Source organism: Cyprinus carpio, chromosome A3 (genome assembly GCF_018340385.1).
Source record: "Cyprinus carpio isolate SPL01 chromosome A3, ASM1834038v1, whole genome shotgun sequence".
Classification (NCBI taxonomy): Eukaryota; Metazoa; Chordata; class Actinopteri; order Cypriniformes; family Cyprinidae; genus Cyprinus; species Cyprinus carpio.
The window spans coordinates 30,561,819-30,585,589 of NC_056574.1; the positions used below are offsets into that span (position 1 = coordinate 30,561,819).

General features: G+C 35.0%; 1 protein-coding gene across 4 annotated transcripts; it reads left to right on the forward strand.

The window, feature by feature from the left end:
* The first annotated feature begins 1,974 nt into the window (after positions 1–1,974).
* On the forward strand, positions 1,975–23,757 carry LOC109055259 (phosphoinositide 3-kinase regulatory subunit 6-like). 4 transcript variants are annotated; one of them, XM_042729377.1, is made up of 21 exons: positions 1,975–2,275; positions 3,476–3,733; positions 4,862–4,941; positions 5,824–5,928; positions 7,853–7,944; positions 8,062–8,130; positions 8,355–8,487; positions 8,840–8,909; positions 12,777–12,960; positions 13,811–13,952; positions 14,042–14,128; positions 18,165–18,552; positions 18,651–18,744; positions 18,838–18,951; positions 20,415–20,525; positions 20,693–20,807; positions 20,893–20,963; positions 21,468–21,558; positions 22,210–22,265; positions 22,378–22,481; positions 22,614–23,757. In XM_042729377.1, exons 3-21 carry the CDS (start codon positions 4,929–4,931, stop codon positions 22,765–22,767), a joined length of 2,193 nt encoding a protein of 730 aa, XP_042585311.1. In that variant the 5' UTR covers positions 1,975–2,275; positions 3,476–3,733; positions 4,862–4,928; the 3' UTR covers positions 22,768–23,757. The 4 variants fall into 4 exon arrangements, with proteins under 4 accessions (XP_042585311.1, XP_042585334.1, XP_042585326.1 ...); XM_042729400.1 differs by having other exon boundaries at positions 3,476–3,577; XM_042729392.1 differs by having other exon boundaries at positions 3,578–3,733.
* Positions 23,758–23,771: the final 14 nt, after the last annotated feature.

The window sequence follows — 23,771 nt, forward strand, 5'->3', positions numbered from 1 at the left end:
AGATTCTAACTTTGCAGTTCCACTATAGCAAAGTTGTACATTGCATTTTGAGTTATAAACCGAAACCCTTTAAATAGCATATGCACATCATAAATGTGCATTAAAATCCAGACGCAGTTCTGATTACGCAAACCCACTGTTGGCCACCCACTGTGTCCCGTACACGCTTGAGTCACCGTTCCTCACAATAAAGAAACAGTGACGCCGTGTGGTAGAGTGGAGTAGTCGCTCACTTTTTTATGTTTTACGGTTGTTCTGGATCAGTGCAGGCATGAGTGTTGAGTAGGCATATAAATTATCCAATACCTGACTTGTAAATTAATCAGATAAAATTTGTGATGCTTCAATAGAAGATGAAAAGAAGAGCAATAAAGATTTAAGCAAGGAGCAATCATTAGAGTTCACTCTTGTGTGTTCAATCAGTGGAAGCACAGGTCCAGTGAAAGCACAAAAGCAGAATGGTCATGCCGCTTTAAAAGAGCAACAAATTCATGAGTAGGGCCTATTCATCTTCCAAAATGACTAAATTTGATCACACATGCTTTTTTTATTTCTTGGCAGTAGATGAATGTTATATTTCTCATCCTGCGTGTCAGTTGTTCTCGCCACTGTCCTTGGTGCTGAAGTCATGGACCAACTGGAATAATGTCATCATCACAGGTCTCAGAGAAATAGCAGGTTTATAACTTTTATTAGCTTAAAGTCTGTAATGGTGTCCAAATCTTGGAATATCTGCGAATGTATGACTTCTGAGGTCTGACCTTTTTCAAAAATTATTCTTTCGTATTTCAGTTTATTCAATAATATATATAATAATTCAGCTTTTTCAGAAATTTTAAGTTATATTTTTCAAGTTGAGAGTTTACCCAAAAAAATCTACTCACGCTCAGGCCATCCTAGATGTAGATGAGTTTGTTTCTTCATCTGAACAGATTTGGAGTAATTTAGCATTACATCACTTGCTCAGCAATGGATCATCTGCAGTGAATGGGTGCCGTCAAAATGAGAGTCCAAACAGCTGATAAAACATCACAATAATCCACAAGTAATCCACACCACTCCAGGCCATCAGTTACAGTCTTGTGACTGATTTGTTTCTTACAAACATGCAGCTTTTCACGTCACAAGACATTAATTGATGGACTGTAGTTACTTATGGATTCTGGTGATGTTTTTATCAGTTATTTGGACTCTCATTCTGACGGCACCCATTCACTGCAGAGGAACTATTGCTGAGCAAGTGATGTGATGATAAATTTGTCTCAAACACTAAGAGTGAGGTTTCCTGGAACTATGGCTGCGACCAGGGCCGTCCTTAGGGGGGCGCAACTGGTCTTTAGCTGACGCTGGGCCGGGTGTGACGTACCAAAACTAAGGACGGCCCTGGCTGCAATACATCATTACACTCTATTTTAGCACTGACGTGTTGTGGGTTGCTTCCCACTTGCGTGGTACTAGAGTTTTCCATCAGTGTTGGGTTTTATTCGATTCACATATGCACAATGGATTTTTTTATGATGACTGACCAATTGTTATTCACACATGTGAAATGCACAAATACAGAACTTAAGTCAATTTAGAATCACTAAAATCAGGAAATGCATGTGCCATGCCAGTGTTAAGTTTCTTATTTCCTCTTTTCATTAGCAAAGGTTAATGTCTCAGATAAACTTCCTTTTTACCTCTTTCCTTGTAATGTCATGTCTGCCTACACCAATGGGTTTTTTTATTTTCTTTTCTTTCTTTTCTTCTTCTTATTTTTTTGTGTTTGTAAAAGTATGGTAGAGTAGACTGTCATCAGTCAAGCTCTTTATTTTCTCATTTTGGGGTGTAATGAAAATTAGACGTACAGACATGACACAAAAGCCACATGTGAGTTTGACTGCAGTGTGATAAAGTGTTGTGGTAAATGAATAGGAAGTAAACCATTTCCTCACATACAAGACCTACAAAGTTGTTCCTTTTATGTGCATCTGACTGAGATATGAGGGTTGGTGAGTCTGTAATCATAGAAAGCAAATATTGGTTTGCTAAAAAGGAGAAGAAAATAAAATATTTGTTTGTTTGTTTGTTTATTTAATCAAAAATAGTTACTTTTCGGAAAATACATCAATTCTCAAAATTTTATCAGTCGATTTCAAAGACATCATGATGACTGCAGTTGGATGTGCTCCAGTAACTCGATGTGACGTAGTCGCGTGGGCGGGACGTTGCTCTCCGCTGTCATCTGTAAAGTGTGAATGAACTGAAGCGCATTTGCATCAGATAAACAAAGGTAAGTTGATTTAAAGTGTTCTACGAACGTTCAAAACGTGCTTTAGTGAAACTCATGGCACAAAAATCTGCCTCTAACAAACGTATTCTTGTTTGTTAGTAAAATTATGCCGATGCAAAAGTATTTATTTCAAATTTGTTTGTTTGACTCAGTCAAGGTGCTTTACATGTCACCATAACGGATTTAAAAGACCTTGTTAGTTGACAATTTTAATGTGGTCATTCAAAATGTATGCTGTTGTATTTATTTTTAACATTAAATAATAAAACACGTACACTATAATGTTTTAGGCTATATATTTGTGTTAAAAAGAATATATTTATTAAAGTTAAAAAAAAGTTTCGCTCACAATTATTTTTGAAGCACTTGTTTAGAAGTATGATATAAATTAAACATGATTTCAAAAAGGAGTTTATACTACAGAAATGACTGTATAGTGTATAAAATGTTACATTTAACAGCTTTTGTCAATACTGGATCAAGTTTAAATACCTTAAAAACAGACATCATGTACATGTAAGCTGGATGGCTGGCTTGGTCATAAGAGGCATTTAGGGAGATTTTATCTCTTGTCATCAATTAGTAGAGATCAAATCTCAACCTATCACGTGACTGAAACCTGTTACGGGAGGTTCAGATGTTTGAAATCCCCATGTGGGTAATTATTTAACTCTCTATTGTCCTCAGTTCTGTTTCTGTAAGCATTTAATTGGTCAGTGAAGTGAAACCAGAATGACCACATCATTTTTTGGTTAATGTCTGAATGACACTGAATATTTGTTTATTCATTTATTCATAGATTCATTCATTCATTTTTTTTCTGAAACTCCTTATCAGGGGTCATCTGCGTCGCTGGCCCTATAAATAATCTGTATTAATTATGTATGTCATCATATATAGTCAGATTACACACTGCGTCATTATATCTCTCACAGGCAGTTCCCTTTTCTTTTCAGTTCAGATCAAAAGCAATATTGGGTGGAGTTCATGTTAAGGCCTCCATAATGGTGTGATGTGTGCTTTTATTTGCACAATAAAAGAGATGAAAACCACAGTTTACCATGAGGTGATTTACTGCAGTGTGTGACGAGCATGAGTTTCTGAGCGATGTGGGCCTTTTGCTCTGCACGCTGGTGAAAGGTGAAAAAAAACGACAGTCTAAAAATATCCGCTTCATTAAGCCACACATTTGTATTGCAGGAAACCAACTGAGCCTGGTCTTCAGTCTGTCTTTCTGAGAGAGAGAAAGACAGCATTTGAATGTCTATGCAGTAAAGCGCCTGTTTCTTCCTTTTAACACAGGTAGGCATTCAAACAGATGTTTCTGACAGGAAAAGAGACTTCCTTATGAGCAAGACTGTTGTCAAGATTATTCAAATACCTTCTGCTCTCGCTTGAGGACCTGGATTACCATAGTTTCAAAGTTCCTTGTAGGAACAGCGGTTTTAATCACAGAAGGTAGGAATTAACTGTGCATTGCTTTTTTGCACATTATTTTTGTGTGGATAATACAACAATAATCAAAGAATAATTGAATAAAATGTACTATTTTTTGGTAGTAAGCAAGCTTTCCGTCTTTGCAAAGTGTCAAAATTAGAAAAATAAGGTTGTTTAGTGCAATTGTTCTCAGTTGGACATCAAGTCGCGACCCAATGCAATGGCAAAATGCTTAATATAGGGAAGTAACCTTAAAATAAATGAATACTTATAAATGAATATGTGATGTTAACTAGCTGCACAATTTGTATAATCTTAAAACTGTATGTTTTTACCATTTGGAGAATACTTGTGTTTACGGCTCACTCTTAACTGTAATGTAGAACCTGTTATTTTCTGTAAAGCTGCTTTGAAATGATATGTAACGTGAAAAGCGCAATACAAATAAAAGTGAATTAAACTGAACTAAAATTGCACATTAAGTTTATTAATAGTACGATAAACTGTTTAGGCCCAACAATATGCAAAATTATTGAAATAAAGAATTGCATAAACACTAGTTGGACACACAGAAAATACACTAGTTTAAGTATTGTATCAGCATTAGTCATTAAAAGCAAAGTACCGTTCAGTCATTGACATGAGCGACAAAAGTTATGGGAAGTGTTGTTTGTGTATTTTTCTATGCTGTGCAAGATTGTGTTTTTAATTGTATTTTATTATTTGCATTTCGCATAGTTTTTTACCCCGCCATTCGCAACCGTTTCAGAACAGATCTGCGGCCTGTTGTTGGGTTGTGAATCACTAATTTAATGTATTTTATGCTCATTCATTTGTTCAATGAAAATATATCGTTATGTCTAACACATGATTTATAAGAAATAACAACATTTCTCTCACAACATGAAAACCCCTGAGGTTTTCACCCCTTTGAATTCTGCTTCCTGTGCCGAGAACTGTAGGGTCTTTTCTGCATCCGTGTTGTGCTCTCTTTATTGTAATCTCAATGCAGGAAATGGGCATGAAATGCAGAAAAAGTACATCATGTTATGAAGTTCTTTCTAATGTTTTGTGTGCATTGTGATATATTGCTGATGTGTCTGTGTGCTTACACAAGAGCATGTTCTTTCTTTTTTTTTGTGCTGGCAGACATGAAGGACCTTTCTAACTGACTCATCCATGTCAAGTGGATATTATCTGAGCTGTGAACCCCACCATGGAAGAAGCATGTACTAAAAACACTCTTTCCTGACACTTGCTAGTTTGTTATAGATTACTGAGTTCCATTTCATACATTACGTTAGTTTTCTTATTCCATGGAAACATTCTTTCTGAGGGTTTGATATTGATGTTAAAATGGTCAAAGGTTTAAGTTTATTTCAGTTGTATTTTATAGTCTGGATTTCTTGCATTTTAGTAGTTTAATGCACCTACCATAGCAAAATATTTATTTAATAGTGTTAACTATGGGAGAAAACGATAGTAACATATATTACTATAGTACATTACTATTCAAAAGTTGTTGTTTTTAAAAAAAATAAATTTATAGTTTTTATTCAGAAAGTACACATTAAATTAATCAAAAGTAAAATAAAGATACAATAATGTTATTCATAATGTTCCAAATTTCTATTTTAAATAAATGCTGTTCTTTGGAACTTTCTATTCATCAAAGAATCATTAAATAATAAATAATATTTTTTTCTACAACAATATTAAGCAGTATAAGTGTTTTTAACATTAATAATAATATAAAATAATTGTATTATTATTATTCAGCAAATCTGAATATTAGAATGATTTCTGAAGGATCATGTGACATTGAAGACTGGAGTAATGCATCACAGGAATAAATTACACTTTAAAATATATTCAAATATTTTAAATTTGAAATATTTTGCATTAATGCTATTTTTATTGAATAGCATTCATAGAAATGATCATGAGACAAGAGACTTAAAAACCCTGACCAAAAAAATTTTAAACAGTAGTGTATATATTTATACTTAAAATATAAAAGTCTACATAAAAGTCTAAATCTGCTTACTGAAGACTGAATTGTTCATGCTACATGAGGATTAAAGAAATGTTTTGTGCGAACTGTTTTGCAGTCGGTGGCGTGTCCTCAGTCGTGGAGTCTAGTCTTTACCACAATGTCCATTCAATCCTCAGAGAGCTGGATTGTGAACCTCAGGCTGGATCAGGCTGCAATAAAGGTACCTGCTTTACTATGACAATCTAAACTAAAAGGCAATACAAATCTATGCATTTGATAGCTTTAACCCTCTGGAGTCGATTAACGCGTATACGCGTTTTGGGGTATTTTCTCCTGATAACCCCGAAAAGAACTTAAATTACAACACTTTCAGTTTTGATCGTACAGATAAGTGCAATACATCAATCGAATCTGTAAAGGGTCTACTTCTTTTTTGTATACAGACATAATAACAACAAAACTTTGTGCACTTATAAAATAAAGATAACAAACAAGGAGTGCTGTCTGCAGCAAATATTCTGTGATAAAGTAATCCATATGAAAACAACGCGATGTCCGTTTTTCACGTCTCGCTTCATTATCTTCTAATGCGACCACGCCCCCGCGCCGAGCGCGCTTTTGAGATTCAAATGTTTCACTGAAGCGCGCGGCTTTTGAATACGCCCCCACACAACAGAAGACAACGCAGCGAGACTGTTCTTCAAGTTTTTATTATTTTACTGTTTGCTTCGCGATGAGAGGAATAAGACATAAATCACCCCCAAAAAGATGTCATGTGGTTGAGGATTTGAGATTTGGATTTCCTCAGAAAAAAGAATGAAGCACTTTATTCAGCAGAGTTCATAAACATGAGTAAGTCTCTTTTTATTTATTTATATACTTGTACTAGTTTTCACATAACGTGTAAACATTTTACTAGTTAGACTTTTTCCAAAAGACTTTTTCCAAACTATAATTCCTGACTAAATGTATAATCAAGTGAAATATTATGAAGTTTCAATAACAATATACACTACTATACCATTCCAAAAGCTTGATGTAAATAATATAAATGTAACAATAAATGTAAACTGTAACAAATGTAACAATCATTGCTGTTCTTTCATTTACCCCCCCTAAAAAATCTAAAAAAAATAATAATGACAGCTCTTTTCAACACTAATAATAATAATAATAATAATAATAATAATAATAATGATAATAATAACAATAAATGTTTTTTGTAGAAAATAAGATTGTTAAAAGTATTTCTGAAGGATTGTGTGACTGGAGTAATGATGCAAAAAAATCAGTTTGAAAGTCAGCTTTGATTTTTCCTAATAAACTGTTTAACTGCACTCACAAGTGAATATTAAATTATGTTGTGGGATAATTAAATATATTCTAAATAAACTACAAACACCTAAAATTATCTGATTTATTTTGTCCTCACATTCTTTCTTGTAACTCATCCCTCTCAGTGACACAGCTGACTGAATGGCTCATTATGCAGCTCATTATGCAGGCCTTTGTCTTCTCAGGTGTGAATTCATGATAGTTGACGCCTACTCGCATATGACTTTTACCAACAAAAAGTGTCTTAGAAAATTTTAAATCAATATATTGTTTTCTGTAAGTGAGTAAACAAGATGATTTTCACATCATTTAGAAAAAAAAATTCTAGGCTACAAGCTCCAGTTCTCAAAATTCCTGGAACCAATTTTCTATATGTGTTTTATTGCCTTTTTCAAGTGATTTAACATTTTTAGTTTTTCACTAACCACGCATAACATTTTTTTTCTCAAAAACACAATCATGTACATACATGCTGCTCACATATTATTATAGCCTAGTTTGTGCTGATTACAGTGAGATTAGACTTTAGCCATTTAGATATTTATAAGAAACTGAAAAAAGCACAAATGTCAGGGCATGACAAAACTTCTCCAGGCCCCAAAAATACCCTTAGACTCCAGAGGGTTAATGTAATTTAAGTGTGTTTAAATGTGTTATATAACCGGAAGATATCATGTGTTTGATATCTGGATATATGAAACTAAATATGCCATTCCCTTGTTTAAGATGAGGAGTTCACTAAAAAGTACACAACTCAATGTTGTATTGTTACATATAGTTTAAAAAAAGTTTTTTTTTTTTTTTTGTAGGCATGTTGAGATGGACTCTGCATAACAGGGTGGACAAAAATCCATCTATCAGTGTACCTCTTTTGAGAGTTCTCATAAAAGAGCTTGAAAAGGTTTGTTCCTCAATTATTCTTTCAGTTATAGACATCAAAGATGTGTGCAGAACATCTAAAGATTTTTACAGTGAATGATTAGCTGCTTTTTCCTTTGATTTGATTTATTCCATGCAGGCCGAGAGAATCGATTCCAAGATTCGCATTATTCCTTTACTTCACACACTTGTCTACACAGTCCTACAGGTCAGATTTCTAGCTTCATTTTTTTTCTGCAGCGTCTGCGAGTGCTTTGTTTGTTTTGTTATTGTTTCCAGTCAGTGATACGGAATGCATCTGTAAGCAAGTTCCCGGCAGATTTGTTATTGTAGGAACAGTTCCTTTTATCATAACTGGAAATCAGCATGATTGGGTTGTTTTTCAGCCATGTGTGATGTTTGTTACTCATCGGGTTTTCTGCTTTATTTCAGTCTGTATTTATTCCAGAAGATCTATATCGAAGGATGTATTTTTGCTTAAAAAGTTTAGTTACATTACCTGTACCCTACTGTGCAATCGCTCTCTACTATGCAAGGCAGATGAAAATGGAACAAAATGCACCAGGTAATATATACAGTTACATTAAAGCAATAAAATCATTTCTGGTGTTAATCTTTACGTGCTTTCCATGTATCAAACTAAATGTTAAACTGGAGTTTTGGAGTAATTTTCAGCTTCATTTTCAGTAAGATACACTCGTTTAACCTGATTTTGTTTACAGGAGTATTTCTAACCACGCTTCATGCGAGGAGTTTGAATACAGTTGATCTAAATCAAATGAATAACATTCAGAAGATTTACCACAGACAGGGCTCAAATATTCTGTTTTCAATATTAGTTTATTCATATGCACATTTCACTTGGTTGAAGTCTCATCCTGCAACATTCTTCAGGTGCTGTTTTTAATCTATTTCAGGAATACTGTATCAGAGGAGAGTCAGTGCTGAACACAATCTACGCAGTGATCTCTATACACTTCATGAGAAGTAAGTGTAATGCCAGGTTATTAATATTCTCGTCATTTTACATACTACTATTCAAAAGTGTGGGGACAGTAAGATTTTCATACCTTATTAAATTGATTAAAGGCATTACATTTCACATTGTTCACATTGTTACAAAAAAATTATATTTCAAATATTTTTTTATTATTATTATTATTTTATTTTTTTATCAAAGAATCCTCTATCGCTCTCCCTCTCTCTCTCTCTCTCTCTCTCTCTCTCTCTCTCTCTCTCTCTCTCTCTCTAAATATAAATTACAAAAATATAAAATAATATTTATTAAAATTATATATTTATTAAATATATATATATATATTATCATTTATATTTTAGATTCCACAAAAAGATTAAGCATCGAAATTCATTCAATGATAAAAAACGATAAAAAAAAAAAAAAATTGAGCAGCAAATCATTATATTAGAATGATTTCTGAAGGATCGTGTGACATTGAAGACTGGAGTAATGATGCTGAAAATTCAGCTTTGATCACAGGAATAAATTACATTTTACAATATTTTAAAATAGAAAACAGCTATTTTAAATCATGATAATATTTCACAATATTACTATTTCTACTGTTTATTTTTGATCAAATAAATGCAGCATTGTTGAGCATAAGAGACTTTTAAAAAACATTAAAAAATCTTACCAACCCCACACTTTTAAATGCAGTATCATTTACATTTACATTTACATTTAGTCATTTAGCAGACGCTTTTATCCAAAACGACTTACAAATGAGGACAATGGAAGCAATCAAAAACAACAAAAGAGCAATGATATATAAGTGCTATAACAAGTCTCAGTTAGCTTAAACACAGTACACGTAGCAAGAGCTTTTAAATAATATAATAAATAAAAAGAAAACAGATAGAATAGAAAAAGAATAGAGCAAGATAGTGTTAGAGGTCTTTTTTATAATTGTATAATAAATGAAAAGAAAATAGATAGAATACAAAAAGATTAGAAAGGTAGTTAGATTTTTTTTTATTTTTTAATAGAGTTAGAATAGTGAGTGCAAAAGTTAGAGGGTCAAATAAAGATGGAAGAGATGTGTTTTAAGCCGATTCTCGAAGATGGCTAAGGACTCAGCTGCTCGGATTGAGTTGGGCAGGTCACTCCACCAGGAGGGAACATGTAATTTAAAAGTCCGTAAAAGTGACTTTGTGCTTCTTTGGGATGGCACAATCAAGCGACGTTCACTTGCAGAACGCAAGCTTCTAGAGGGCACATAAGTCTGAAGAAATGAATTTAGGTAAAGGGGTGCAGAGCCAGTGGTGGTTTTGTATGCAAACATCAATGCCTTGAATTTTATGCGAGCAGCTATTGGTAGACAGTGCAAATTGATAAACAGAGGTGTGACATGTATTCTTTTCGGCATATTAAACATTTATCTTGCTGCCGCGTTCTGGATTAATTGTAAAGGTTTGATAGAACTGGCTGGAAGACCTGCCAAGAAAGCGTTGCAATAGTCCAGCCTGGACAGAACAAGAGCTTGAACAAGAAGTTGTGCAGCATGTTCCGAAAGAAAGGGGCTGATCTTCTTAATGTTGAATAAAGCAAATCTGCAGGACCGGACAGTTTTAGCAATGTGGTCTGAGAAAGTTAGCTGATCATCAATCATAACTCCAAGGTTTCTGGCTGTTTTTGAAGGAGTTATGGTTGATGTGCCTAACTTTATGGTGAAATTGTGATGAAATGATGGGTTTGCTGGAACCACAAGCAGTTCTGTCTTGGCAAGGTTGAGTTGAAGGTGATGGTCCTTCATCCAGCAAGAAATGTCTCTTAGATAAGCTGAGATGCGAGCAGCTACCGATGGATCATCAGGATGGAATGAGAGGTAGAGTTGAGTGTCATCAGCATAGCAATGGTATGAAAAGCCATGTTTCTGAATGACAGAACCTAATGATGCCATGTAGACAGAGAAGAGAAGTGGTCCAAGAACTGAGCCCTGAGGCACCCCAGTAGTTAGATGTTGCGACTTGGACACCTCACCTCTCCAAGATACTTTGAAGGACCTATCTGATAGGTAAGACTCAAACCACTGGAGTGCGGTTCCTGAGATGCCCTTTGTCAGTAGGGTTGACAGGAGGATCTGGTGGTTAACCGTGTCAAAAGCAGCAGATAGATCAAAGCAAGATAAGTATTGAAGATTTGGATTCCGCTCTTGCCAGTCTTAGGGCTTCAACAACTGAGAGCAAGGCAGTCTCAGTTGACTGTCCACTTCTGAAGCCAGATTGGTTGCTGTCAAGGAGGTTGTTCTGTGTGAGAAAGCTAGAGACTTGGTTGAATACAGCTCGTTCAAGTGTTTTTTGCAATGAAAGGAAGAAGGGAAACTGGTCTGTAGTTCTCTAAAAGAGATGGGTTGAGGGTGGGTTTCTTAAGTAGTGGAGTTATACGAGCCTGTCTAAATGATGAGGGGAAAACACCTGTATGAAGGGATGTGTTAATGATGTGAGTAAGTGCAGGTACAACTGCAGGAGAAATGGCTTGAAGGAGATGAGATGGAATAGGATCAAGCAGACAAGTAGTAGGATGATTAGAAAGGATGAGTTTAGACTTCTGCCTCAGAGAGTGAAGAGAAGGATGTGAATGAGTGTATGTTTGCTGGTGAGATGTGCTTGATGGATTGTGGTGTGGAAAATTGTGCACTGATGTTTTTAATTTTATTAATGAAAAACGTGGCAATGTCGTCAGCTATTAGAGATGAAGTAGGAGGGGGAGGAGGAGGACAAAGGAGTGAGGAAAATGTTTTAAAAAGCATGCGAGAGTTAGACGAATTGTTAATTTTGTTATGGTAGTATGTCCTTTTAGCAGTGGAGACATTAGCAGAAAAGGAAGAGAGGAGTGACTGATACACATTGAGGTCAGTAGTATTTTTGGATTTGCGCCACACCCTTTCAGCAGCTCTAAGCTTAGAACGATGTTCGCGTAGAACATCAGATAACCAAGGGGCTGAAGGGGTGGTACGGGCTGGCCTGGAAGACAAGGGGCAAACAGTGTCTAAACAAGATGTAAGAGTGGAGCAGAAAGTATCAGTAGCACTGTTAGCATCAAAAGATGTTAATAGTTTAGGGGGAGGAAGCGAAGATGAAACCATTGCAGATAGCCGGGAGGGTGAGAGTGAGCGTAGGTTACATCGAAGTATGACATGTGGAGGAGTAGGTGATGTGGCAGGAACAATTTTGAGGTTAAGAGTGAGGAGGAAGTGATCTGAGGTGTGCAGTGGAGTAACCAGTACATGATCAGTGGAGCAGTGTCGTGTGAAAATAAGGTCCAGTTGGTTGCCTGATTTGTGAATAGCAGTAGTTGACACTCGGTTGAGATCAAAAGAGGCAAGCAGAGTGTGGAAGTCAGCAGATAGAGGTTTATCTAGGTGGATGTTGAAATCTCCAAGCATAACTAGGGGAGTACCATCCTTAAGAAAGGTTGAGAGCAGCACATTTAATTCATCCAAAAAATTACCTAGTGGTCATTTGGTTCTGTTTTGCAGCCTCTCCAAGTTGCATTGATATTTGAAAATTTAGTTATTATTCTTTCATGAACAAATGGTTGCTTGTTTCTGAATCAGATATTATCCCAATTCTTTTGTTTTGTTTTTTAATTGTTAGCGATCTTAATAACCCATTTCACGCCATATTTAAATTATGCCCACATTGGTCAGTAAGTCAAACCACAGTGACTCATTTACGATTTTCCTGTATTTGTGGGATGCATTCCTCTTTTGATTTTTTTTTATGTCTTCGCCCACTCCACAATTATTTGTTTTATTCATAAATGCATGAATGTTTCCATTTCATTGTCTTTGCATTCACTGTGTGCAACTCTCTCCATCTTTCTTTCATCAGGGTGTTTGTGTTTGTGGATCCTGATGTGTTTCCTCCGTCTCTGGTGAATGCTCTCAAGGCTGACGTGGAGTGCACAGACCCTGGTAGAGACCCGTTGATCTACAAACGCAAAGTTTTACTGCACACGGTGCTAGCTGGATTTGGAAAAAAGTGCCAGGTTGACCAGCTCGCACAGTCTTTAGAGGTATGTGCATGTTTAAAAACATCTGTTATGTATTTTGTTTTAGAATACCTGTCCTATAGAATTATAGAAAGTCTTTGAAGTTATGCTCAACAAGTCTGCATTTATTTGATCAAAAATACAGCAGAAACAGTAATATGGTTACATATTATAACAATTTAAAATTATATTGTGAAATATTTTTTTACAATTTAAAATATTTCTTTTTTTATTTTGTCTTAATATAATGTAAAATGTAATTTATTCCTGTGAAGCAAAGATGTATTTTCAGCATCATTACTCCAGTCTTCAGTGTCACATGATCCTTCAGAAATCATGCTAATATGTCGATTTGGAGCTCAAGAAACATTTCTTATTATTATCAATGTTGAAAACGGTTGTGCTGCTTAATATTTTTGTGTAGAAATCATGTTACATTTTATTTGATGAATAGAAAGTTAAAAATAAAAGTGTTTATTTGAAATATACATTTTTTGTAACTATGTAAGTTTTTACTGTCAGTTTTGATCATTTTAATGCGTTTTTGCCCAATAAAATAAAATGTAAATACAATTTTCTTGGAAAAGAACAAATGTGTAAAAAATGTAACTTTTACATGGTTTAAAATACTGTAAAAAAAAATAATAATAATAATAAATAAAATACATTTTTAGTATATATACATGTATGATCTTATGGAAGATATTGCAAATTGATGTGTTTGAAGAAACTATGAGAGCAAATTTCAGTAGCAAAAATACCCGCAGCAAGATATCATCTGACGTTTGAACCTGTTAATCCTTTAAGATGTCCATAAAGTCTTTGCTGGAAAATCCTATGCCCTAAATAACTGTGCAGATTTTGTTCATATCAGCATTTAGGTGAAGAGCTGGAGCTGCACTTCCAGGATCTCGTCACCATCCTAGAGCAGAGAACAGAAGATGGAGCTTCTGACGATGTCCAGTACAAAACAAGACTGCAAGAGATCTACCAAGACATCCTGACTGCTCCAAAAGGTAGAAATGTCCTCACCACAATCCAGTAAGTCACTATTTAATCCAAACAAACTCAGACATGTAGTTTTTTCAAACGTTTGTCTGTTTAGATTCGCCGTGTCCATCCTCGCAAGCAGAAACTCAGCTGCCCAGTCCTGAGGTCAGCTTCCATGTCTGGAACAAAGAGGATGACATATGTGAGCTCAGCTGCTGTTATTTCAACAAATGCTTGCACCCTTAAAACTATGAAAGCTTGTTTCTGCCACAGAAAAATAAAAAAAGAAGTAAAAGATAATTGCAAACTTTTATCTCACAATTCAGACTTTTGTCTTGCAGTTCTGAGATATAAACTGCAAGTTTACACTGTAAAAAAAATTCTCTAGTTTTTACAAAATAATTTTGACAGCTAAAATAATTTAGTAAAAAAATACAAAAAACAAACTGTAAACACATTTACAGGACAAACTGTAAAATCTTCAGTAAACAAGAACATTTGAATGTAAAATTCAGCAACACACACTGCTACTAAAATCTGTTTTGTACCTTTAACATATACTGACAACCACCATAATAATGCAGATGATAAAAAAAGAAAGCCACTAGCTTTCCCACAAGCTGAAGTATATATTAACATATAGAAGGTACATGCACACAAACACAAAACACCATCATAGTAACACACACGACACTTAAATAATGCGGTTAAATAAAACATTCATTAAACAACAGAAGATGTCATTTAATGTACATTACACACTAAGTGCAAATAGCAATAGATTATATTTACACTGTTAAAATAGCAGGATGTTCTGCTATTTATAGCTACTGCTTATTGCAAATAGTGGCAATTATCTGCACCTCCGTATTGTCTTACATCATAAAACAGTATGCAATAACTTATTGAGTGTAAATTTAAATTTTAATTCAAATTATTAAATGGATGGCACCTTATTGGGACAATAAAGTCCTCCCTACACCTACCCTAACCCTACCTGTTAAATTATTTTCAACTTTTTGATTATTTACTTAATTTTTACTGAAAATAAATGCTTTTCTGATGTGATCTGAAATTTGAAAAGGGAGAAAAAAAGTTAGCCAAAAGGTGGATTCAAACCTGAGTCGATCACGTCAAAAAGAGCACAACATATGTTTTACCATCTGCACCACTGTGTGCAGTTAACGACTAGCAACCGTGTTTTGTAATGTTGACTGGCCCAATCACACATTGGTGGGCGGAGATGGTGTAAATAGCTATTTGCACCTAATGTAAATAGACACTCTGTTATTTAAACAAAATACTTTCAAATACTTTCAGTTTCACAACATAACAAGAAATTCTGGGAATATCAGTTTACAGTTTTTGACTGTAAATTATACATTAATTTGTTCATTTTTAAACTGTACAATTAACATAGCATTTAGATCTTTTAGAGCACATGTGTCAAACTCAAGGCCCATGGGCCTATTCTTGCCCTCCACTTCATTTTATGTGGCCCGCAAGAGCATATGATTGTCTTAAAATAAAAATCTATGCTGCTTTATATCGTAAATTAAAGTGCGAAACAATAGGCTACCACAAGTTTCTGTTTCTATTTGCCGTTCTATTTATACGCAGAAATTGACATTGGTGTGCATTATATATAATACGCAATGGTTAGGATTAGAGGTGTGGGGTTTTTCCGTTGATGATGACTGGGGCTCAAAGGAATAAAATGGTCAAGCAGCACTCATGGAAAAATATGATATTCTGCTTTCATTTAACTAATTAACACGACTTTCAGACACAACTTTCTTCTCATTTTAATAGTTTGTTTGAGGCGGTTTCTATGGAGTTATTTTAATGACAAATGTCCAGACCGCATTATATAGCCTATGCAAGAGCACATCAAATGCACAAATGTTCGCAGGTGGATTCCCATTCATTCACTCTCACAGAAGACACACTCCCTATCGGTCAGACATTACATGTGTGCACTCAAAAATGATCTTATCTCCTAAGTTTAATAAACGCAACCTGGAGTGTGGGCATCCACCGGCAGAAACATAAATTGGTTCATATATACCAACGAATGTAAATCAGTATTTACATACCATAACAGTAATAAATGTATCTTGTGCTGCATTGTCCTGTAAAATCACATCTACTGTCCTGCAACAGATCTATATAACCAGGTGGTCACCCTAGCATAGAGTAATAAAATAATAATTATTAATTTAAGTTAGTAAATTTTAACAAAAACAATACATTATAAAAATGAAAAGAAGCAGTTATTTTGCGATCAGATCAACCGGTAAACTCTAGGATCAAGTCTAGTCTAGGATCCAGTAAGCCTATGCATTCAAACAGTAAGTTTAAAACAGCGCTAATGCAGAGAAAACACTGCCAATGTCCTCAGAGATGGCAGAGTACTCACCTACAGTTAGCAAAAAAAGAAAATAGCAAGCGATTTGGCTTAAAAGCATGTGTTTTATACTGAATGCTGGCTGAAGGTGTATTAGTTTACGCAGTAGTCAGTGGTTTAGTAAATCTGGATGGGTCAGGTCAAGGTAGCTCGGTTAGTGTTCTTTTGGCGCCCCCCGGTGTTCCTGTTTGGTATCGCAGATTGACTTGTGCAGTTTTTTTTTTTTTATTAAAAGTGCTGTAAACTGCTAAATGTAATGTAGAAATGTTCATTTTCTGTGAAGCTGCTTCGCAACAGTGTATCATGAAAAGTGCTATACAAATAAATGTGAATTGAATTGCAAACAATTATTAATGAATTTCTTTATTTATTGTGGCACTACATACACTACATTCATTGTGAATTATGAAAATTAAAAAGTATTTTTTTAGTACTTTAGTTTGTATTTATTTATTTTTGGGTGGGGGAGTGGGGTTGAGTACCACCACTTCTTTTTTTCTACTGCAAGCACTGATTGCGTGTCGTGTACACCAAACACGTGCGTATCATATGGATGCCAAAGTCAATTTCTGCGAATAAATCACATGCCAAACAGAAACAGAAAATCGTGCTATTGATATGCATTTTCATGAGACCAGGCTCATGCCATATCTGTCACAAGTTCTTAGCAGCTCACAATTATTTGCTGTGTCATAAATGTAACAAAAAGTTTTTAACAAATTGAATGTAATGACTTGTGTTTTTGTTAGACTTTGTTACATGTCTCGTGTTGTGTTTTCCTCCCCCATGTGCTCAAATTTTATGTTTATGCCCATATTTGGTTTTTCCTGTTCCTATTTAGTTCTACTGATCCCAGGTGTGTCCCATTAGTTTCTGTTTATTTAAAGTGTGTTCTGCCCCTCGTTTCCTGTCTGCTGTCAAATGTCATTTTGTGACATCAGTGTTTCCTGTGTTCTTGTAATCCCAGCTTTTGTTTATTAAATCCTTTGTAATTTACTTTATTAGTCATCTCCTCACTCTTTCCTGTGCTCCCAGTTTGTGTCGTAACAGTTTGATGAAACTTGTCTTTATTATTTACTTTGTTTTATAGAGTAATTGGATTTCTTAACCTGATAAATTAAAAGGATTTATGTTAAAATAACACAGAGCAGTTACATATATTTTTTACATCTGTGCAAATGCATGCAATATTTGTAACTTCAGTAATAATAAAATAAAGAGGCAGTTATTTAAAGAGTAGTAACATTTGTACAGTCTTAGTTACAACCGGCCCTTTGATGGCAGCCATAATGTTGAAGTGGTTTTCAGTGACACCCCTGTTTTAGAGTTTTACCCTGTATTTAGTACGGGAACTTACTGAAAAGTTGAAATTGTGAGATACAAACTCTCTATTGCGAGAAAAGTCTGAATTGTGAGATTAAATGTGGTGATTACTATTTTTATTTTTAATTCTGTGGTGAAAAAAAAGAACTGTGAGATGTAAATTTAGAATTCTCAGAAAAAAGACAATTGTGAGGTGTTAACGTTTTTATAAGAAAAGTCTGGATTGTGAGATAAAAAGTTTTAATTTAAAAAAAGTAAAAATTAAAAAAAAAAAATTATTTTGTATTTGTGGTGGAAACAAAAAAAAGAGTTGCATAACGTGAACTCAATTTTTTTGTGAAAAATTGTGAAATGTAAATTAAAAAAAATGAGGAAAAAGACAAAAATTGTGAGAGTTCTGCCTTTGTTTTTCTTAAAATTGTGAGTTTTAGAATTGTGATCTTATAATTTAGAAGCTTCCATATAAAACAGATCCAACATGGTGCGTTTTACCTTTTATTTTTAACAGGGAATGAGCTGGTTAACTTTGCACTGATGGTTCCTGCGGACCGAAACTCTGCTTGTCTGGATGAGGATGACCTGAAGCGTAACTCCGTTATGTCCACCGTGTCCACGGACAGTGGCATAGAGGGAGACATGGCCATCAGTGAGCTCTCCTCGATGATGCTGGAGTCTCAGGGCAGCCCAGAGGAGCAGAGCAGCTCTCAGTCCTTCTACAGGAGGCCGTGTGTGCGATGTCCCAAAGCTGGCAACAGATTGACACTCATGATGGAGGCCATTAGGGGAAATGGAGGATACAGCCTTGCTAAAGAGGAAAGGAACCTCACAGCTCGAATCCTTGTAATGGGTGATGACAGAACGCTAGGACGGCTCGCCAAGACTCTCCACACTATACGGTAAGATGTTTTCATCCATTCTTTTACCCATTTACCTTTGCATTTAAAAAGTATGAGGCTAACTTATAATTTTTTCATCTTACTATGTTTGTGCTCAGGAAAAGGGAGGCACGACATCTGCTGCTGACAAAGAGAGTGAATATGGAGATGTATTACATTCCAGTGACTGACCAGACACTTTCTCCTGTTCAGGTACAATAGATTTTGCTTTGGTTTTCCTTTAAAAAAAAAAAAAAAAAAAAAACGCCACCAATGACATTTCAATGTAATGCATGTGCTTCCCAGGAGGGTGCTCCTGAAGACATGCTGACATTGGCAGGATATTTGGGAAGCGTGGATCCGTGGTATGACTGTAATATCAACGGTTTGGGAGCCATGATTCTAAAACTTGCCCAGATGGTAATTATTACTTTTGAAGACTCCACAAAATGAATGGGAATTGTTTAGAATTGAATAATTCTGGTTCCAGTTCCTTTTATCTATTCTGGATCCGTAGCAGTTCCATTAACAATATTTAAAGAGCTTTTATGGGATAAATATGTGGAAAAAGAAATGAAATTTCATTGTTAAATCAGTTTTTTTTTTTCAGTAATAAATAAATGTAAAATAATCATTGCAAACTGTATGTTTACATCTTGCATGGATGAAATGAAATAACATTAACATTGACAACATAAAGATTAATGAGAGGGAAAAATATTTAAATGATTTATTTTGAGTCCTGTTACAACAGCAGAAAAAGCTTTGTGTGTCTTATGAAACTGAGAAAATGCTTCTCTGCTTGCTTGCTTGCTTGTTATAAATATATATAGGCCCAGGGTGCGATTTGTGAAAAAAACAGAGGGGGGGATGCTTTTGAAATTTTTTTATGAAATGTTTTTAATACGACGGATATTGTATTTAGTGTGATCTCAGTTTAATAAAAACATTGTAAGCCTACGTTAGGCCTATTAATTGTAATGATTTAATGTCCACGGTTATTCAAACAACAAAGTACATAGAGAAAGCGAGCAAAGAACACAACGGAGCTTTTGAAACTCTGAATCAGTTAAAACATTGCGTCGCAAAATGATTCACTGTTTCGAAGCGCTCCAATCGGATCACGTATCGCGAATCATTTGATTCAGATCTGGACGTCAGAGTGGGTTTGCATGATGTTTTTATCCCCACCGGGGATAAAAGTTATTCAGCAGAGGCAGGGATGCATAGACCAGAGGGGGGGGAACCCCCCCCCCCCCCCCCCCCCCCCCCGCAAATCGCACCTTGTATAGGCCTATCTTTAGGGTTTCAGGAAGTTTTTAAACATTTATCTTAATTGATGTCATTGTAGCAGTTAAGTCAGAGTGAATGTTCGGACCCCAACACTTTCATCTTCCTGTTAGACATCATCTCATATCACACACATTCCAGTTCTTTTTATTCACTCTTGAGCCATAGTTGTAACATCAATATTTTAAGTGCTTTTTTGGGATAAATATGGGGGGGGGGGTTCCATTGTTATATAAGATATTTTCAATAATAAATAAATACATAATAAATAAATAAATACATGTAAAATGATCACTACAAAAGATATGTTTACATCTTGCATAGATTATTTTAAAATGACAGTATTTTTAGATGCAGCGAAAGTGCTAACTAATTACTGGCCTTAACTATATATGAAATAACAATACTAAACAGAACAAAAATGTGGTAGTATTTTTCATTCTTTTTATTTTTGTACTGACAAAGAGCATAATGTGTACATTTAACATGACTTTGTCATATGTACAGTCCTGAGGTTTGTTATGTGTTGTTCATGTATATATATAGGGGTTCAGGGAGTTTTTTAACCTTCCTCTTAATTGATGACATTGTAGAAGTCAACTCAGAGTGAATCTTCGGACCGCAACACCTTCCTGCTAGATATCATCTCATACTACACGCGTGTCAGCCAGCATCCAGTGCACCTTCCTATCTACTCTGTCAAGGTTGGACTGAATCTTCCAATGATTATCTTCTTCTTGTCTTAGTGAATGAATCGATACTTCTGTGAAAAGTGATTGTCCTTGTGCTTACCAAAGGTTTGTCATGATTGTGGAGGTGGTAGGTTGTTGTCCATGGCAAAAGGTAAATGTCTGTATGTTCTCATGTCTAGATCTGCTTCTCTGGCCTCAGCAGCAAAGCAGTGGAGGAGGTGTTTGTGGCTCAACTCGCCGTGGACTTTCCAGAGCTCAGACGCTGCAGAGCCACATTTAAAGACACAATTAAAGGTACTGATGTCAGTCTAATGTTTTAAAATGTTTTTTACATCATATATCTCAGCATTAAATGTTTGCCATCAATTTTGCCTTAAAGGTTCAGTGCGTTACAAAAAATACAACCCCCAAGAATTTCAGGGTGCAGTCGTGTCAATTAATTATAGAAAGGTAAGTACTTTATTGATATTTTTGGTGGACATATTTTGTATTAGTGTTTTTTAAATACACACTGCCATTTCAAAGTTTGGAGTTGGTACAAGTGAAAGAATGCTAAGGCTGTATTCATTTGATGAAAGTTGCAGTGAAACAGTAATATTGTTAAATATTATTTCAATCTAAAATAACTGTTTTCTATTTGACTATAATTTAAAATGTAATTTATTCCTGTGATGTTAAAGCTGAATATTCAGCATCATTACTCCAGTCTTCAGTGTCACATGATCCTTCAGAAATCATTCTGATATGGTATTTGATATGACTTTATTTTTAGCAATTTAATGTGTCCCTGCTGAATAAAACTATTAAAATCTTTCAAAATAATAATATTTTTTTTTTTAATAAAAAAACATTTAAATTAATACTTGCTTCATGTACAGAAAATAAAAAGTTGAATTAGTGTTCTTACGATATAGAATCTGTGTCATAAAAGTTTTGGTATTTACATTTCTTTAGGCCTCAATAAGTGACAGAGAAAAGGAGATGGGAATGTCTTTGCCGATGAGTGGCATGTTGATCAATGTCTTGCCTTCCTGCAGAGTCAGAAGTACGTCACATACTTAGAATACTACAACATTCTTAATCATTGCTATAATGACAGAATTGCTCTTAGTATTAACATGATATTTGTTAGACGAGCTGCAATGTTATTTTAGTATCATGAATATACATTTGTAATATTTATTAATGTTTTAAACTTTTTTTATTTTTATATTTTCTGTTTTCATTTTATTTATTTTTTAAGATATATCTATATATACTTTTTTATTCATTTTTATACAATTTTTATCCATTTTAGTACTATTAGTAAAGGCCTTGGCAAATAGCTGAAATAAAATATGTTTTACATATATATGTATATATAAATGTGTGTGTGTGTGTGTGTGTGTGTGTGTGTGTGTCTGTGTGTGTGTGTGTGTGTGTGTGTGTGTGTGTGAGAGAGAAAGAGAAAGAGAGAGAGAGAGAGAGAGAGAGCGAGAGAGAGAGAGCGTGTGTGTGTGTGTGTGTTAATTATTTCCATTAACAAATGTTTTTAGTTTGACTTTTAGTTTTAGTTAATGATAACACACTGACTCTTTGCTGACTGTGTGACAATGTATTTTCACCAACAAGAAGTTACTGATACATATTTTAAATATGGAAAAGAAATAAAAACACAGGTTTCTTTGTTTGTAATGTGGCACTTTTGGTCCTACAGGTCTACACAGTGTCAGCATAAGTTTCCAAGATAGCAATCCCTCAAGGCCCAGCAGAGTAAGTCAAAGTGTAGAACATATAACAGAGTGGTTTTTCTGTAAACGTTCTAGATTATACATTTAGTAATCTTGAATGAAATATTGAGGTAAAAATCCTGTTTTGTCTCTAGCATTCACTCAGAGCTGTTAGCGCCAATATCAGAGTTCTGGAGGAGCAGACGTTCACAGTATGTTTGGATAAAGACCCACGTAAAACATTCGAGAAAGTCCAGAGGTGAAGAGTCAGATTATAATACCTTTCTTTACATAAATTCTCAACATTTATTGCTTTTATTAATAGCCAACATGACCACTTATGTGTAACCTATGTTCCAGAGGAATCATGCATGTCATCTTTTGCCCACAGCATTGAAGTTTCTCCATGCTTGGACCCGGGATACTCTCATCAGCCGAGTACAAAATCCAAGTACAGTTTGGGAGAGGGAGGTGAACCGCTGTGCAAATATATCAACAAGACCCTCACGCTACCAATAAACACCTTCTGTGGCATTGAGCAATGACAATACGACTCGAATTCATGATATAAGAGCTCGAGTCACGAGACAAACTGAAACCTTATACCTCTCAGAGGCTTGTAGTGTTTTGTATAGGTGCATTTCCTCTTTTTATCTGTTCTCTGTTGTCTAAAATACAAGTAACCTCAAGAGGCTATGACTTCCTGCTGAACTGTGAACAGATGTGATGTTTCGTAGACTGTTTGAATGTGTTGACATGTCTGTGAATTGACCTCGGTCTTTGTAAAATGTCCTGCTGTCTGCATTTTAAAATTTTATGTTAACACTAATTTTTTTACTTTCGTGACAGTGTTTGTATGATACTCAGGTGTGTAACTTAACACTTTGGAAGCACTTAGACTTTCATTTGACACTTGCCATTAACTAAAAGAAACGCATTGAAGATAAAGGCTGCATCCAAAACCGCATACTCTCTGAGTAATTACTTCACGACTGTTAAAAAAGTATGACCTATGTAGTATAGAAGTGTGTAGTATGACTGTGGACACACAACATATGCCATGTTGTCACTGACATGTGACCTACGCCATCATTTGCATCCCGTGGCTTCATGGGATAGCAAAGTGTCCATCTAATGATCTCATCAGAATCTTCATCTGGGTACTTTTCACCTACTGTTTTATGAATGCTATAATTTTGGACATACTTGTCTTTTCACACACTGTTTTTCGCCTACTGTGTTAGTAGGGAAGTATGCAATTTTTGGATGCAGCATTTGTTGTAGGCATTTTGGATCAGAACAGCATGGTACCCTAGTTCTTCTGCAGTATATACACTGTGTGCAATATGTAAGTATGGAAACCTGTTACATTTGCCGGAATGTGCTGTGGGACATTTGGGATATTGTATTTTACAATGCAATGCACTCGATTTTTATTTACTGTGTGACTTCATCAAACAAACAATTTCATCAGACTGCCTGTAACTGTAAAGTAATATATTTTATGACTCGTTGAAATAAAGGTGCAGCGTAAATGGTTCGTGTGACT

What these genes read in the sequence shown, in the direction of transcription:
- LOC109055259 (XM_042729377.1), top strand. An exon ending in TCATAAAAGAGCTTGAAAAG is followed by an intron (nt 7,945 to 8,061) that starts GTTTGTTCCTCA and finishes TATTCCATGCAG; the next exon opens with GCCGAGAGAATCGATTCCAA. An exon ending in CATCCTGACTGCTCCAAAAG is followed by an intron (nt 13,953 to 14,041) that starts GTAGAAATGTCC and finishes TTGTCTGTTTAG; the next exon opens with ATTCGCCGTGTCCATCCTCG.